The 18,335-nt window shown below is 42.4% G+C and overlaps 2 protein-coding genes across 2 annotated transcripts; one reads left to right on the plus strand and one right to left on the minus strand.

Moving 5' to 3' along the window:
- The first annotated feature begins 488 nt into the window (after window positions 1-488).
- On the plus strand, window positions 489-4,742 carry LOC110538847 (taste receptor type 1 member 1-like). The gene is made up of 6 exons (XM_090193510.1): window positions 489-1,578; window positions 1,688-1,988; window positions 2,182-2,928; window positions 3,042-3,254; window positions 3,389-3,509; window positions 3,662-4,742. The coding sequence occupies exons 1-6, from the start codon at window positions 1,388-1,390 to the stop codon at window positions 4,582-4,584; spliced, it is 2,496 nt and encodes an 831-aa protein (XP_090049636.1). The 5' UTR covers window positions 489-1,387; the 3' UTR covers window positions 4,585-4,742.
- A 44-nt stretch (window positions 4,743-4,786) lies between these two features.
- On the minus strand, window positions 4,787-17,217 carry LOC110538859 (aldehyde dehydrogenase, mitochondrial). Its single transcript, XM_036943239.2, has 13 exons — window positions 16,669-17,217; window positions 16,254-16,358; window positions 15,609-15,749; window positions 12,926-13,005; window positions 11,866-11,977; window positions 11,427-11,555; window positions 11,206-11,319; window positions 10,963-11,065; window positions 8,457-8,641; window positions 8,089-8,253; window positions 5,683-5,840; window positions 5,428-5,542; window positions 4,787-5,251 (listed from the first exon to the last, which is right to left on the minus strand). Exons 1-13 carry the CDS (start codon window positions 16,783-16,785, stop codon window positions 5,219-5,221), a joined length of 1,557 nt encoding a protein of 518 aa, XP_036799134.2. The 5' UTR covers window positions 16,786-17,217; the 3' UTR covers window positions 4,787-5,218.
- Window positions 17,218-18,335: the final 1,118 nt, after the last annotated feature.

An 18,335-nucleotide genomic window follows, 5' to 3' on the forward strand; every position in this document is an offset into this window, starting at 1 on the left:
CAATCAGTATAGAGCTCAACTGTGAGTGGTCCTGGCGCACACATAAAAAGTGTCAAGGGAAGCCCGTTTGGATTTGGCTTCACTCCAGTCACATTGCATCGAGAGCAAACATTGATCAAAACTCATTGTGCATCTCATTGTATTGTTGTCCTCTGGTGGCTAGCTAGCTATATAAAATTGTCCCTTTCCTAAATTAGCCATGGATGATAGGGATTTGGACTTGTGGTTTTAATTCATTCTCCGTACTGGCCAATGATTATAATGGCGATTCTGATCCAACCATAAATTCATACATTGTGCCCCTGGCCAGAGAGGATGGAAGTTCAATGTGTAGCTAGTTGTAGAAGGCTAATGTTAACTAGCTAACATTGCCCATAAAAGGAAATTAGGCTAGCGAGCAAGCATTTTAGCCAGGGTAGCCTAGGACATCAAAACATGAAAGTGTGTACTGTATGACAGAGTGAAAAACCGTTTCATCAACATGAGAGGAGGATGGCATTGGCGTTTCTCTACAAGTAGGGTGAGTCAACATGTTTCTTCTATTTGCACGAACGCGCAGCTTATGTTGATTGGACTAAATTGTTTTTGGTATCTTTTAGCTGTCACTGTATTAGACAAAGCAGAGGTGATTTGATAATGTTGAAGGTGAAAAGGTGCAGGTATAGTGGAGGCAGCTCATGTTTCCTATGCGACTTGCGGTAACTCACCATGGTTCTAAATCAATAGTTGTTTAGTGGTCCTAAAATGTCAGAATCAGTAACTTGCTTGACCATGCTGTAGGTCATGTAACGGATTGTTACATGCAATATGCTTTGTGGACTGCACCAGACAGAGGTTGAGACAGAGGTTGCTTTCTGGTTTTGTGATGAAACAAAGGTGTGGTTGAATTTATTTTGCCACTGTGTCTTCTTATTGTCTCGGCCTTAGGCATATATATCACAGTCGCAAGGCATATGAACTAACAGGTTATAGAGCACAGATTATAGAGCACAATGCAATTATCACGAAACAGGTTGTAATATGGCTTTTTATTCTGTCTTGGCTTCCCCAGTGATTTTACCCACGCACCGCTACTGTTTATTCCATTCCATCCATTAATGTGCCCGTCCTCCTATAGCTCCCCCACCAGCCTCCTCTGGTGGAAATGTCTAATTATTTTGTATAAAGGGATATGTGAAAGATATTTTCATAAACCTCAAGACATTTTTCCATAATAGCCTAACCATGGATAGGTGGATGTGGTTATCAGGTATCTGGGGCATGGAACACGAACAAGGAAGTAACGCAACATGTAAAACAGAGTGAGATGATTGGTATCAGTCACCTCAGTAGATGGAGAGCATTTCAGCCTCGGCTCTAACAACTCTCTCTTACTTAGAAACCTACAATGTTGTTTCTTGTGGTGATGGTGTCATTTCACCTGGTGAAACAAAGTGACACATGCTCCTCTTTACCACGACTGAGCCTGGATGGAGACTACATTGTGGGGGGACTATTCCAGCTGCATGAGAAGTATGGAGGGACTGGTCCAGCGACTGACACTGAAAACAGAAAACCTGAGGTGCTTCAATGTCATAGGTAAGGCCAAGTCTGCTTTCACCACTGGGGGAAAAAAAAATACTGTAAATGTCAAACCTTTTTTGTTGCCCACATGGACAGTAAAACTATGCAACCTTCTACATCCCAGGTTTAAATTTTCCTCAGCAAGCTACCAGCAGATTCAAGTCATGAGGTTTGCTATTGAAGAGATCAACAACTCCACATTGCTGTTGCCTGGTGTCAGCCTGGGCTATGAGATTTTTGACTACTGCTCTGACTTGCTCAGTTATGGGGCTGCTCTGGAATTTCTGACCCAAAAGGGAAGAGGAGCCATCCCCGTGTGGAACGGTACAAACTACAGACCTAAAGTCATCTCAGTCACTGGCCCGTTTGGAAGCAGCCAAACCATCAGTGTCGCCCCTCTGTACATGTCTGAGATGATTCCAATGGTAAGTAGTATTTTATGGCACAATATAACCTCATGATGGTGCTATTTATACAGTAGCTGCCTTGTGTTTGTACTCTTCAGGAATGGTTCTGTAGAACACTGCAAAATAAATGTACCTACACTGTAATGCTTGTTCAAATAAGACAATCCTTGTTCTCACCAAAGCATTATCGTTTTGTGTTTTACTTCAACAGGTGACTCATGGGGCAACAAGTGTCCAACTGAGCTCAAAAAACAGATTTCCCTCCTTTTTCCGAACTATTCCCAGCGACAAATATCAGGTGGAGTCTATAGTCCGTATACTCCAACAATTTAACTGGAACTGGGTGGCTTTCATCGGTGGTGACAATGACTACAGCAGAGATGCCTTGACAGTTTTTCAGGATAAGATTAGACCAGCTAACATCTGTTTGGCGTACCAAGACACCATTCCCCAAAACCAATCCTTAATAGGGCGTCTATTCAACAACATAGCCATGTTCAATGTCCAGGTTATTGTAGTCTTTGCCAATGTGGAGTTTGTCATTCCTTTCATCCAAAAGGCCATAGATCTCAGAGTGAAGGAGAAGATATGGATCGCTAGTGAGACATGGTCCATGAACCAAGAGTTGATCAAGAAGAGTCAGATTGAGAGGATAGGGACGGTCTTAGGTGTCACTGTACAGAGGCACAAGGACCTGAGAGGATTTGATGAGTTCATTAACAACACAGTAAAATCCAGACATGAGAATGCATGCACTGACATGGACTTGAAGGAAAGATGTGGTCAGATTTGCTCTGACTGCAACTCCACCAGTGCCCAGACAATTATTGGGGAGGACCCGACATACAGCTTTGTCATCTACTCTGCAGTGTATGCTGTGGCTCATGCACTCCACAATGTTTTGCGGTGTGGGACGGGGAACTGTGCCAACTCAGAAATCATTGCTTATCCTTACATGGTAAGTGAGCTGCATCTCCTATAACATGAAGCCTTATGGTCAACCACATCACCAAAAATATGATTATTAATTGACATTATCTTTTATTTGACCATTTTGTGTTGCATTCCCAGGTCACTGAGGCACTAAAACAGGTCAAATTCAAATTGGACAATCAAAGTATAGAGTTTGATGAGAACGGGGACCCACCGGCTCATTACGACATTGTACACTGGGACTGCAAAAATAAAACATGTTCTAATGTGGACATTGGCTCATACCTTACCAACCCCACACCAAGCTTCCATATTAATGAAACTCTCATACATTGGTTTGAGGGCACAGAGGTTTGTACTACATTGTTCAAAAACATGCAAGTATACATTATACACCATCAAAACACTGCGTGGTATTCAAAGGATTGATAACTGATGCTGGTCTTTTCCACAGTGATATTTTAAGCTGTTCCTACTTCTTGCAGGCTCCAGTTCTGCAGTGTTCTAGTGAGTGTAAATCTGGCTCCAGAAGAGTTCAAACTGGCTTCCACACCTGCTGTTTTGAGTGTGAGATCTGCTCTGATGGAAAGTACATCAACCACACAGGTACTGAGCAACATGACTTTCTGTTTTTGCCTGGAGTTTTTCCTGGACAGGTCAAGAGGTCAGAAAGAACACCTATGATAAGAATGATTGTTATCTGTACACATATTACAATCTGTCACCCAGACGTTCTCTTCCCTTCCTCTCCCAAACAGCCGATCCCTACAGCTGCATAGCATGCCAAAAGGATGAGTGGGCCAGGAATGGCAGTACCTCATGCACTAAGCGCTCTATAGAGTATCTGCATTCTGATGCTTCGTTGGCCATTTTTCTGATGTTCCAGGCCAGCTCCATCATCCTCATCTCAATGGCCATCTTGGTTCTGTTCCTTTGTAAGAATGACACCCCTGTGGTAAAGTCAGCCGGTGGGAGGCTCTGCTTCTTCATGTTGTGTTGCTTGTCCATGTCCTCCATCAGCGTCTTCCTCTACATCGGCAAACCCACAGAGGCCATCTGCACCTTACGCAATTCTGTGTTTGTAGTCTTCTATGTGGCCTGCCTGTCCTGTCTCGCTGTTCGCTCCTTCCAGATTGTCTGTATCTTCAAAATGGCCGCCAAACTGCCCAAAGCGTATGATTTCTGGGTCAAGCATGGTGGTCAGTGGATCACTATTATCACAACCACTGTCATAATGCTGTTTCTGTGCATTTTGTGGATAGCCATTGAAGGACCCAAGCCCAATCAGATAACATTGTATAGCGAGGTAATTTTGGATTGCACATATGGAGTCATCCCCATCTTTTATGTGATAGTACTGTTTGCCGTTTTGCTGGGTATTGCATGCTTTAGTTTTGCCTACATGGGAACTGACCTGCCCAAAAACTACAACGAGGGTAAATCTATCACTTTCAGCTTGCTTATCTTCTTCATCTCTTGGGTCATCTCTCTGACGGTGCACCTGTCTACCAAAGGAAAGCACACACTCTCCGTCAATCCTTTCTCTGTGCTGTGCAGTCTGTATGGTATACTCTTTGGTTACTTCTTCCCTAAATGCTATATCATTATCATTACACCTGAGCGTAATACAGCAGCCTATTTTCAAACTGCAATCCAGAGTTACACACTTCAACCTAGATAATGTACATATGTTGAGACATATTGTTGTGTGGCACTAGAACTGCCAGTTAGTTCTGTGATGTTTCTTTTCAGTCAATATCTATATTTTTTAATCCCATACTGTTTTCCTCCATAAAAGCATTTGAATTGTTTTCCGATTAATAAAACACTTTCTAAATGATTGTTTGTGTCCAATCAGATGAGACTATGTTAAAAACAAGTAATAGCGAGTATCAAGTGCATTTATTATCCAAAATCCTTTCAAAGTTCACACTTTCACTCTACAAGAGTACAAAACTACTCTGCATTGTAGCAGGGATTCACCATATTAAAACAGGATGAACATAATGACTGAAATAAGTATTATGAAATATTATGGCATGCTCTATGAAGTGCTTAAAATAAGCTGTTGAAGTTTGACAAGGCTGTACAACAAGCTGGGTGTAAACTAACAGCACCATGCCTGTAATTGTTTTCTCATCTTGTTTGGAAATTCTTTACATGAAGTTAGAGATGAGTACAGAGGCTAAGTAACACTAAAGTCCAACTGAATAACTGAGGACTCTGTGATAAACACAATAAAGGCTGATTTAGTTCCATAGAGCCTTCCCTATGGTCAGTTAGTTTCCTTGATTGGAGGCAGAGTTCTGACGTCTTTACGAGTTTTTCTGAGGGACCTTGATTGTTACCTGAGGTAAAGAATAAAATATGTTTTGAAGCTTTGACATGAACACATTTTGTGAACATAGATACAGCTGCTTGTGAGATGTTGCTGTTTATTACGTGTGGCAACAGCGTCTATACATTTACGTATGTGGCCTGAACATTTTCTCCTACAGTATTGTGGTAGTGATGGGGTCCTTACCGTTTTCACTTCAGTGTAGTTGTCCAGGCCATACTCTCCCAGCTCACGACCGTTACCAGAATATTTGTAGCCACCGAAGGGGGCTTGTGCTCCAAACACATTATAGCAGTTAATCCTTAGGAGAAAGAAATGGACAAACCACATACACAATTATCGTATTATAATGGGCCAACTTCTGGACCTTTATACAACGGAAAGAAATTGATAATTTGATAGACATAATGTAAAATAAAGTAAGCTAGAAAATCAGCGTACCAGACAGTGCCAGCGCGAATTCCGCTAGAGATGTAGTGGGCCTTGTCGATGTCTTTGGTGAAGACAGCAGCTGCCAGGCCGTACTTTGTGTCGTTGGCTCTCTCAACCACCTCCTCCAGAGTCTTAAACTTCAGGATCTGCATCACCGGCCCAAAGATCTGAACACAGACAAAGGCAGTGTTATAGAGGATAAATTAATTTAAAGAATCTAATCAAAAGAGATCTGTTCTCTGAAGAGAACATGTTACACATGTACGAGCTTGTCTGGCTACTTTCCTTAGAGCTAGAATACTTCATTGAAACAAAAGTGTTCCCTCGCCACAGTTTAGCTAAAAAGCTAAGGGATGGAAAAAAATGTAACCACTCAAATTCATAGACAGTGCTATGGATGCAAGAACTGACCATCCATGATATCCCATGTATAGTTTTAACCATGTTTTGAGGCTATACATTGTTTGTTTACATTTGTTGTTTACAAAAACTGGAGTAAAACAAGCTTATATTGTAGGTTCTGTTGGGGTATGGACTAAGCTCATGAGGCATTTATACGTTTAATTAATGGGTATACAGTTCAATTCGGGAAGTTTACATACACTTAGGTTGGAGACATTAAAACAAATTTTTCAACCACTCAACACATTTCTTGTTAACAAACTATAGTTTTGGCAAGTTGGTAAGGACATCTACTTTGTGCATGACACAAGTAATTTTCCCAACAATTGTTTCTTCATATTATTTAATTTATAATTCACTGTATCACAATTCCAGTGGGTCAGAAGTTTACATACACTAAGTTGACTGTGCCTTTAAACAGCTTGGAAAATTCCAGAAAATGATGGCTTTAGAGGCTTCTGATAAGCTAATTGACATCATTTGAGTCAATTGGAGGTGTACCTGTGGATGTATTTCAAGGCCTACCTTCAAACTCAGTGCCTCTTCGCTTGACATCATGGGAAAATCAAAAGAAATCAGAAAAACAATTGTAGACCTCCACAAGTTTGGTTCATCCTTGGGAGCAATTTCCAAATGCCTGAAGGAACCACGTTCATCTGTACAAACAATAGTATGCGAGTATAAACAACATGGGACTATGCAGCTGTCATACTGCTCAGGAAGGAGATGCGTTCTGTGTCCTAGAGATGACTGTACTTTTGTGTGAAAAGTGAAAATCAATCCCAGAACAACAGCAAAGGACCTTGTGAAGATGCTGGAGGAAACAGGTACAAAAGTATCTATATCCACAGTAAAACGAGTTCTATATCAACATAAACCTGAAAGGCCACTCAGCAAGGAAGAAGCCACTGCTCCAAAACCGCCATAAAAAAAGCCAGACTCCGGTTTGTAACTGCACATGGGGACAAAGATCGTACTTTTTGGAAAAATGTCCTCCGGTCTGATGAAACAAAAATAGAACTGGTCATAATGACCATCGTTATGTTTGGCCAAAGTGACCATCATTATGTTTGGAGGAAAAAGGGGGAGGCTTGCAAGCCGAAGAAGAACACCATCCAAACCGTGAAGCACGGGGGTGGCAGCGTCATGTTGTGGTGGTGCTTTGCTGCAGGAGGGACTGGTGCACTTCACAAAATAGAGATGGCAGCATGAGGGAGGAAAATTATGTGGATATATTCAAGCAACATCTCAAGACATCAGTCAGGAAGTTAAAGCTTGGTCGCAAATGGGTCTTCCAAATGGACAATGACCCCAAGCATACTTCCAAAGTTGTGGCAAAATGGCTTAAGGACAACAAAGTCAAGGTATTGGAATGGCCATCACAAAGCCCTGACCTCAATCCCATAGAACATTTGTGGGCAGAACTGAAAAAGCGAGTGCGAGCAAGGAGGCCTACAAACCTGACTCAGTTACACCAGCTCTGTCATGAAGTAGGGGCCAAAAGTCACCCAATTTATTGTGGGAAGCTTGTGGAAGACTACCCGAAACGTTTGACCCAAGTTAAACCATTTAAAGACAATGCTACCAAATACTAATTGAGTGTATGTAAACTTCTGACCCACTGGGAATGTGATGAAAGAAAATAAAAGCTGAAATAATTCTCTACTATTATTCTGACATTTCACATTCTTAAAATAAATTGGTGATCCTAACTGACCAAAGACAGGGATTTTTAACTAGTATTAAATATCAGGAATTGTGAAGAACTGAGTTTAAATGTATTTGGCTAAGGTGTATGTAAACTTCCGACTTCAACTGTATATCATTAATTTACAAGTTCTAAAATGAATGTAGCAACTAAGGATTCTAGCTTCAGAATAGCCACACAAATATACTTTAGACAACCAAAATATACAGGCTTTTCTTTCCATTTTCATGCCAAGGCAGCCCCAGGAGCCAAAATGGTGAATCTTGACAGAGTGAGTTGTTAATAATGACAATGCCATGCTGTACCTCCTCACGGGCGATGGTCATGCCGTCCTGGACATCTCCAAAGATGGTTGGTTGGATGAAGTAGCCACGGTCTGCAGCCACTCCTCCCCCGCACATCAGCTTGGCCCCCTCACGCTTCCCACTGCTGATGTAGCCCAGAATCTTCTTGAACTGTTCCTCATTCACCTAGATAGGGAACCGTTTTACAGTGCTCGTAAGTGGGTGCCTTATCAATGTGTTATTGAGAGAGCTATAAACCAAACCAGACTACATGTGCTTGTGTATATGTATGCATGCATGCAAGAATGTATGCATACTCTACTCGTCTGGGCGTGTCTTCAACTCCTACTCTACTCGTCTGGGCGTGTGCACCATGCAGTATTTCTAACCTGCGGTCCCTGCTCAGTCTTCATGTTGAAGGGGTCTCCCACCACCCTGCTCTTGGCCCGCTCCACACTGCGCTCCATAAACTCATCATAGATGGTGTCCTGCACGTATGTACGGGAGCCGGCACAGCAGCACTGGCCCTGGTTAAAGAACAGGGCAAAGTGGGACTGTTCCACCGCCTCCGCCACTGCAGAAAGAGAGAGAGAACACAGTCATACATAGCCAATATGTTTCCACTTGACGTTTTGCAGCATTGGCCTCCATGAAATTGACACCTGGCCTTGGGGTGAGTAGCTGCCAGAAGTGTTGTGGAATCCAATGGGCTGCTTTAGCATTAGCTAGCCTAGCATGCTGACGAAAAAGGCAGTTTAAAAAACTAGCAGTATTTCAATCTTCTCGGTTTTCCATGTCGGATAATGGGATAATTAGGAGTACTGTGACATCTTCCATCCCTGGACTGAGGTATGTTTTCTAGCCCTATCCTGCATTTGTCACTGCGGTGCAAAAATTATAGCTGAGCAAAGTTTCGACTTGAAGCGGAAGGTGTATAACCTCAAGTCAAAACATATCAGCTAAGTCAGACACAGCAATCGCAATCAAACAAATAAAGACACACAGGCAAACATGCACACGCCTTAGTAGATTTCAGAGGAGGCTGGTGGGAGGTACTATAGGAGGACGGGCTCATTGTAATGCTGGAATGAAGGAGGCTGGTGGGAGGTACTATAGGAAGACGGGCTCATTGTAATGCTGGAATGAAGGAGGCTGGTGGGAGGTACTATAGGAGGACAGGCTCATTGTAATGCTGGAATGAAGAAGGCTGGTGGGAGGTACTATAGGAGGACGGGCTCATTGTAATGCTGGAATGAAGGAGGCTGGTGGGAGGTACTATAGGAGGACAGGCTCATTGTAATGCTGGAATGAAGAAGGCTGGTGGGAGGTACTATAGGAGGACGGGCTCATTGTAATGCTGGAATGAAGGAGGCTGGTGGGAGGTACTATAGGAGGACGGGCTCATTGTAATGCTGGAATGAAGGAGGCTGGTGGGAGGTACTATAGGAGGACAGGCTCATTGTAATGCTGGAATGAAGGAGGCTGGTGGGAGGTACTATAGGAGGACGGGCTCATTGTAATGCTGGAATGAAGGAGGCTGGTGGGAGGTACTATAGGAAGACGGGCTCATTGTAATGCTGGAATGAAGGAGGCTGGTGGGAGGTACTATAGGAGGACAGGCTCATTGTAATGCTGGAATGAAGGAGGCTGGTGGGAGGTACTATAGGAGGACGGGCTCATTGTAATGCTGGAATGAAGGAGGCTGGTGGGAGGTACTATAGGAGGACAGGCTCATTGTAATGCTGGAATGAAGGAGGCTGGTGGGAGGTACTATAGGAGGACGGGCTCATTGTAATGCTGGAATGAAGGAGGCTGGTGGGAGGTACTATAGGAGGACGGGCTCATTGTAATGCTGGAATGAAGGAGGCTGGTGGGAGGTACTATAGGAGGACAGGCTCATTGTAATGCTGGAATGAAGAAGGCTGGTGGGAGGTACTATAGGAAGACAGGCTCATTGTAATGTTGGAATGAAGAAGGCTGGTGGGAGGTACTATAGGAGGACAGGCTCATTGTAATGTTGGAATGAAGAAGGCTGGTGGGAGGTACTATAGGAGGACAGGCTCATTGTAATGCTGGAATGAAGAAGGCTGGTGGGAGGTACTATAGGAGGACAGGCTCATTGTAATGTTGGAATGAAGAAGGCTGGTGGGAGGTACTATAGGAGGACAGGCTCATTGTAATGCTGGAATGAAGGAGGCTGGTGGGAGGTACTATAGGAGGACGGGCTCATTGTAATGCTGGAATGAAGGAGGCTGGTGGGAGGTACTATAGGAGGACGGGCTCATTGTAATGCTGGAATGAAGGAGGCTGGTGGGAGGTACTATAGGAGGACAGGCTCATTGTAATGCTGGAATGAAGAAGGCTGGTGGGAGGTACTATAGGAAGACAGGCTCATTGTAATGCTGGAATGAAGAAGGCTGGTGGGAGGTACTATAGGAGGACAGGCTCATTGTAATGCTGGAATGAAGAAGGCTGGTGGGAGGTACTATAGGAGGACAGGCTCATTGTAATGCTGGAATGAAGGAGGCTGGTGGGAGGTACTATAGGAGGACGGGCTCATTGTAATGCTGGAATGGAATAAACAGAACGGTATCAAACACGTCAAACATATGGAAACCACGTTTGACTCCGTTCCATTGATTCCATTACAGTCATTACAATGAGCCTGTACTCCTATAACTCATCCCCCCAGCCTCCTGTGGTAGATGTCCTTTGTTGTAAAAGTAGCAGCTGCCTGCTGCAATTGGTACTTCATAAATAAAACGGACACCACACTTTGCTTAAGATATTGCTAAATAATTTGTAGCAGCCTATCCAAATGAAGTGTTCCCATTTTTGACATATTTCTAACTGGATGCCCATCCCAAAAGTAAAGTCGCCTTGAGCCGTACTCACTGTTGGCATCAGACATGATTATGTTGGGGCTCTTTCCTCCCAGCTCCAGAGTGACCTTCTTCAGGTTGCTGGAGCCAGATGCCTGCTGGATCAGGTGACCTACCTGGACACATAGAGCATGGAGCTGCTTAGACAGTACAGGATTCATTCTCATACACACACTAATACACCAAAACACATTGGCCCTTTGAAAGCAGTGACTCAGTTCTTTGAGATGCCTGAGGTATGGGCGGTCTGTCTTACCTCAGTAGATCCTGTGAAAGCCACCTTATCCACATCCATGTGGGAGGCGATGGCAGAACCAGCAGATGGACCCATACCAGGCAGGATGTTCACCACACCTGGAGGGAAACCAACCTGAGAGGAGAGGGAGAGAGGAGATAGAGAGAGAGAGCTTAAGGAATGTGGTAAGGAGGGTGTGTGTGTGTGTGTGTGTGTGTGTGTGTGTGTATTAGTGTACCAACCTCCTTGATGAGACTGGCCACATACAGGGCAGTGAGGGGGGTCTGCTCAGCCACCTTCATCACCACAGTGTTGCCTGTAGCCAGAGCTGGCCCCAGCTTCCATGCCTGCATCAGCAGAGGGAAGTTCCACTGAGGGAAGATAGAGGAAGACAGTGAACGGTAGAGTGAAGACAGACCATGTCAAACGTGTGCAAAGTACACAGACATAAATCCATGCAGGCACTCAACACATTAAAGTCCAGGCTGCCACTATATTTATACAACACAGCCTTGCAGCTCTACCAGGTTTGGAGGCAGGGTGTCGCCTTAAATTACATATTAGAGAAAGTATATTGAGAATGTTGCTTAAGATTCATCAAGGGAGGTCCATCTCTAACCCCTGAACAGCTTAAGATTCATCAAGGTCCATCGCTAACCCCTGAACAGTTCCTTCACTCACCGGGATGATCTGGCCACACACACCGATGGGCTCATGACGGGTGTAGCAGAAGAAGTCTCCATCGATGGGAATGGTCTTCCCCTCCCACTTATCTGCCCAGCCCGCACAGTACCTGTGCACACACAGACAGTAAACACTTGGACTCAAGAATCCTCAAAAAATATTACACCTTTCAGATACATCAAAAGGGATTTGGGAGGTGTACTCACTACATTCCATATTCAGTAAGTACCAGGACACTAGACTCAGTAGGGCTACCAAGTATCAATGTTTATTATGAAATAGATCTGCAGCAACTATAGTTTTAGATATCAAGAGTAGAAGGAAATGTGTATTTTTTCTAAGAAGGAAACTGTAAATGAGTCTATTTCCAATCCATTAAAAGGTAAACAAGCAGACAGTAGATTGAGATAGTGATTGGATCCACAGTGAGTATACAGTAAGCAGTCTAGGTCAGGGTGCTGTGTGCCAGCCAATCAAATAAGGGAGGTTTGGCAGTCTGCAGTCACATTCTTTTAAGAACTAATTCACAGTCAGTCTCACCCTCTTTCTCCCCCTCTCTTTCCCACCATTCTGTCTCTGCTTCGCCCTACAACTTCACACATACTTGAAATGTAACATAAACATTCAGCCATATAGCATAACGCCACATTTGGCACTTAAGATTCATGACAACTCATACATTTTGGATTGCAGAAAGTAATAATAATAATAATGTATTACATTTGTAAAGCCCTTTTCAATATACAGAATAATATCAAAGTGCATAAAATAAAAATAGAATGTTAGAAGGCAACTGACACAAAGAACACAGCTGACACTACAAGGGACAAGGTCACCAAGGAGCACAGCTATCAACAGAAGGCCTTCCTAAAGAGAAAGGTTTTTAGGCCTGTTTTAAAGGAGCCCAGAGTCTGTGGTGCCTTCAGCTGATCCGGAAGGGGCCTTCCAGAGGCTGGGGGCAGTCAAGCTGAAAGCCTGATCCCCCAAGGATAAAATGCATGCGTGCATTTCACTGCTCTCACACATACACACTGCAATGTATATTACTGTGACTGACCTGAGGCACTTGACCACCATGGGCACGTCCACACTGTAGGATACGGCATAGGGCTTCCCATTGTCCAGGGTCTCCAGTTCCTATGGCAAAATAAGGTCAAAGTGTCAACAGAGTTCCGCCATGGCCTAACTGATGAAGTTTGATTGAGGACAGATAGTACCAAGGCTGTATTCTGTATTACGTAACATTGTCAAACAAAGGTGTCATTGTACACGGATGATTCATGTTTTCTTTTAAGTCCACAATTTGGATCCCTCCACAGCCTCAGAGGATCTAGATAGCAGCATCATTAAATAGTAGCCGCAAAACACCAGTCTCAACATCAACAGTGAAGAGGCGACTCCGGGATGCTGGCCTTCTAGGCAGAGTTGCAAAGAAAAAGCCATATCTCAGACTGGCCATTAAAAATAAAATATTAAGATGGGCAAAAGAACACAGACACTGGACAGAGGAACAGCATTCTGGAGTCACCTCTTAACTGTTGACGTTGAGACTGGTGTTTTGCGGGTACTATTTAATGAAGCTGCCAGTTGAGGACTTGTGAGGCGTCTGTTTCTCAAACTAGACACTCTAATGTACTTGTCATCTTGCTCAGTTGTGCACCGGGGCCTCCCACTCCTCTTTCTATTCTGGTTAGTGCTAGTTTGTGCTGTTCTGTGAAAGGAGTAGTACACAGCGTTGTACGAGATCTTCAATTTCTTGGCAATTTCTAGCATAGAATAGCCTTCATTTCTAAGAACAAGAATAGACTGACAAGTTTCAGAAGAAAGTTCTTTGTTTCTGACCATTTTGAGCCTGTAATCGAACCCACAAATGCTGATGCTCCAGATACTCAACTAGTCTAAAGAAGGCCAGTTTCATTTCTCCTTTAAATCAGCACAGCAGTTTTCAGCTGTGCTAACATAATTACAAGAGGGTTTTCAAATGACATTTAGCCTTTTAAAATGATAAACTTGGATTAGCTAACACAACGTGCCATTAGAACACAGGAGTGATGGTTGCTGATAATGGGCCTCTGTATGCCTAAGTAGATCATCCATTTAAAAAAAAATCAGCCGTTTCCAGCTACAATAGTCATTTACAACATTAGCAATGTCTACACTGTATTTCTGATCAATTTGATGTTATTTTAATGGACAAAAACAAAAACATTTCTAAGTGACCCCAAACTTTTGAACGTTAGTGTGTGTGTGTGTATATATATATATATATATGTTGTTTTTTACAAAAAAATATATGGGGGATTGGATACAATGCAGACAATTACATTGCTGGAAGCCATCTGCAATAATAAAGCTGATCTACCCCCTAAGAAATGTTAATTTAAAAAATGGCAATACCTTCCTAGAAAGAGCTAATAGATATCCAGTGTTGTACACAGAAGCATACAGTATGTATTTAGAGGTAGGCTCTGTAACATGCTGCTAATGGGCTAAACAGATGTTTTACTATAACATTGTCATATCAAATTACAGGGACTATTTACTGCTACAGGGTGTTAATCAGTTCAGAGTCCAGTTACACCAGTAACCCTCACTTTAGTTAGGTCACATTAGAATCCAAAGCAAGACAAAACCCGGGGAATTCATTGGCTCATCGCCAACAGAGTGAATCAAAGATTATGGTCGTCCACGCACCATTTATTTGTCTTGGCAAATGGGAACAAAAGGGTATATGTGGTCAACGTAACACACACACACGACAAAACGTATCTAGATACAACATTTACAGCCACATACAGTTCATGTTGAAGACATCGGACTGAACTTACTTAAACAGATTGGCCAGTCTTACAAGTACTGATGAGTCACTGGCTTGGCTCTGGACATAATCCCTCTCAAATACACACCATATCCATATTTAACATGTAGGTAGAGCCGGTTCAGTGGACAGAATCATTGCTATTTCCAGTCCTGATGGACCTTGCACCCCTGATAAGCCAATCTGACAGTAGTTAATCAAGTCCAATCTAAATACTGTACTAACAATCCTACTCTCTTGTAATACACCACACACACACTAAGAAGCTTGTTTCTCTCTCCAAGAACCAATCCCTTGCGTAAACAAAAGGAAATCTGATTTTAGCAGGGCCTCATTTACCAGGCAAAGTAGGGCAGCTTCCTATGCTGAAGCTGTTCATTCTTCTATCAAAACAAGCCCAGAGAAAACCCTTTCACGACTATAGCCACTATTACTTTCACCAAACAACACCAACAAATATGTTTTGTGTATGTCTAGTAAGAGCAGCACTAAGGAATTATTTTACTCCACTTCCTCAGCGGTTTCTCAGTGTTGATCATGTGACCTAGCCGTGACCCTGCGTCTCTATCTCTGCCATGTGACTTCAGCGTGGGAGCTGCTCAGGTCAGCAACCTGTGGAATACAGGACTAACAGTGACTCTGCAAAATATGGCACTGCTGTTTTACAAGCCAAATAAATCTATCTGAACATACTTTTTTTGAAGATAATATTTCTGAGTAAAACGTTTCCAACACTGGAAGGTAACATTTGTCATCAGACAAAGCACTGTGCCACACAAGTAAACTCTAATACAACCCAAACAACTGCTTTCTTTGGCATGGGTGCCAGACCAGGAATGTTGTGCATCTAATTAGCCGCTCATAACACCACTTCAGGTTAATCATTTCCATTGACCAGCAGTAATGGGACGGCGTCACTGACCGCTAGGTAGGCTGTGTCCCTCTCGATTGCGTCTGCCAGCCGGCTCAGGAGCAGCCCGCGGTCCGACGCGTCCATGCGTCGCCATGGTGACCCAAACCGGAAGGCCTCCCTGGCAGCCTTCACAGCCTTGTCCACATCTGCCTAGAAAGAGGGAGAAGGAGGCCACCGATGGAAAACAGAGGGAGATGAAAAGACAAGCAAACCAAATCAGAAATATTAGATTATATAATTAAAAAAATGGAAAACAGAAAGGAAAACAATGCACACTGCTGCAAGATTGTGCTCTAATTACACCTGTTGTTACAGTTAACTTTTTCCATGTTTATTTTACCCTCTCGTCCTCCTACCACACCTAATTGTCATGTTTCTGCTTCAGGCAACTTGTTGTTGTCTTAGCATGCCAAGGATGTAGTGTTGTTGAATACAGAAACAAATGCCTGTTCAAATGCTTTGAAAAATGCCATCTTCCTTCCTCCATTGAGATAGTCATTATGACTGAATAGGTCCAAGCTATGTAGGCTAGTGGAACACCTGCTTTCACCTATCCAATTATATTAGATCAGTGATTACTCCAAGGAATCGAGAATGTAAGTCTTGTAATTAGACAGAACAGGGCCAGGTTTCAAGGCAGTTCCAGCCACTGACCTTGTCTGCCTCAGCCACCTGACAGATGACCTCTCCTGTGGCTGGGTTGATGGTGGGGAAGGACCTCTTGCTGATGGCATCCTGCCACTCGTTATTGATGAACAGCTGTAATGAGACAGAGGAGCTTTGATTAGGCTCTATGTTTAGATTACATATGTTATCACAACTCTTTGATCCAATAGACTGAAAATAAATTGGGAGCCAGTATAAACACTATTGTCCAGTTGCATCCCATTACGTCCCTTCAGTTTTTATTTGTGCAGTACTGTAAGACACTGTCTCTGACCTAATATTACAATGGTTTAGAAGTCTCTTTATACATTTCTACAAAACAATTCAACAGAAACACATGCATGTGCAAAAATGATAATAGCTACTCAACAGGTCATTCAACAGGTCAATGCTTATCGCTTACCTTGTTATAATGGACTTCGGGCTGTGCGCTTGGAACCGGGATGGCGGCCGCCGAATACTGACAATTGGAAATGCCAGAGATCCGAGGAAAAGTTCGGGATAACACAACTCGAAGCATGGTTCTTCTTCAACACAAATGTGTTTGTCAACCAGGGAGAGCGGAGAGCGGGCTTTCACAAAGTATTGTACAGTGAAGTCGATCGTCATCTGTCACCCGCCCCCAAGAGCATGCGCAGTAGAGCCTTCCTTAGATTACTTTTTCAAAGTGAAATGTAGGCTATAGCGCCTGCATCAATACCGTTCAAGTTCATAAAGAGGGAAACAGTGGGGTAAAACATAACATAAATGAAATAAAAATAGCAAATCAGACGTCAAAAACACATTTTGTTACAATATTTCACTTCATCTTTGCAACAGCCTCCCCAACATCCAACATAATGGAGAGTAAACTATTAAGGGAAACATTAACAAAGCAATATTGTAAATGAGGGCACATTTTCAACACAAGAAACCATGAGCAAAAACAAGCAGACAGGTTATATGCACACCCTCATTCCCAGTGGTGTAAAGTACTTAAGTAGTCTAGGAGTGTGCCCATGGCTATCCATAAATGTAAAAAATATTGTGCTGTCTGGTTTGCTTAATATAAGGAATTTGTAATTATTTATACTTTTTCTTTAACTTTTGATACTTAAGTATATTTTAGAAATTACATTTCCTTGTGTATACTTAAGTACTGTATATTTAAAACCAAATACCTTTATGATTTTACTCAGGTAGAATTTTAGGGTGATCATGCAACTATGGGCACTACCATGTCCTCTGGTCAATTTTAGGGATTTTATCAAAATAAAACAAATACTTGTATGTTAAGTTCACACTGGAATCACCCCATCATTTTTTAAACATCTCTCTATCAAGTATTCTAGCTACTTTTCAGATGCATTTTATGCTTCAATTTCACTATTTTGCCCTTGTCCCTGACCCAGACTTTTAAGCTTCTACTATGTCTTTCTATGAGAAAACATTAATAATTACACATTATATAATGTTATGTACTACAGAAAGAGTAAATTAAATAAAATCTATATTAATATTTGTGAGTATGCCCTTTATATTGTTTGTTTTTACACAAAATAGACCTGTCCTTTAGGAGTGGTGTCATTTCCACCACTGAGGACAAATTCCTCATTAATAAAGTTTTTTCAAGAGAATGTTAATTTAGTTACCATGGAAACATATTGTGACACTGAACCACATGGCTGCAGTGGACAGTTGTTCCAGATGTGATGTCCAGAAGTTGAAGAAAAATCGAGGTAAATATTGCTTGTGCAGAGAATATTTTAATTGTCAGTCATTTCCAAACAGGCTTTAATTTCTTTAATTTGTTATTCTTTAATTTGATATTTTATGTATTTAGTGTAAATGACATGCTAGCTGTAATACTAACCAAAGCATGCTAAGCAGTCTGTTAATTTCCCCCAGAAACTGTAGAAGTGTAATTTCCATCACAGTCATTTCCAAACTTAAGTGTGGTGAAAATTACAGAAAGTGGTGGAAATGAGACAAATCCATTATCTTATTCGTTTTTACTTTACTTTTACATTTTTTACTTTAGGCTTATTTAATCATGTTTGAAATTATTTTAATCTAGAAAATGCTCCAAGG

This window comes from Oncorhynchus mykiss, chromosome 2 (genome assembly GCF_057628025.1).
Source record: "Oncorhynchus mykiss isolate SJ-2025 chromosome 2, ASM5762802v1, whole genome shotgun sequence".
NCBI classification, from domain to species: domain Eukaryota; kingdom Metazoa; phylum Chordata; class Actinopteri; order Salmoniformes; family Salmonidae; genus Oncorhynchus; species Oncorhynchus mykiss.

Excerpts from the sequence above, each read along its gene's own strand:
- LOC110538847 (XM_090193510.1), top strand. The coding sequence starts at position 1,388 with ATGTTGTTTCTTGTGGTGATGGTGTCATTTCACCTGGTGAAACAAAGT. Across the intron at positions 1,989-2,181 it reads TGTCTGAGATGATTCCAATG|GTGACTCATGGGGCAACAAG; the intron begins GTAAGTAGTATT and ends TTACTTCAACAG. Across the intron at positions 3,510-3,661 it reads AAAGTACATCAACCACACAG|CCGATCCCTACAGCTGCATA; the intron begins GTACTGAGCAAC and ends TCTCCCAAACAG.
- LOC110538859 (XM_036943239.2), bottom strand. The coding sequence starts at position 16,785 with ATGCTTCGAGTTGTGTTATCCCGAACTTTTCCTCGGATCTCTGGCATT. Across the intron at positions 15,750-16,253 it reads AGGTGGCTGAGGCAGACAAG|GCAGATGTGGACAAGGCTGT; the intron begins GTCAGTGGCTGG and ends CCCTCTTTCTAG. Across the intron at positions 5,543-5,682 it reads ATTCGCGCTGGCACTGTCTG|GATTAACTGCTATAATGTGT; the intron begins GTACGCTGATTT and ends CTTTCTCCTAAG.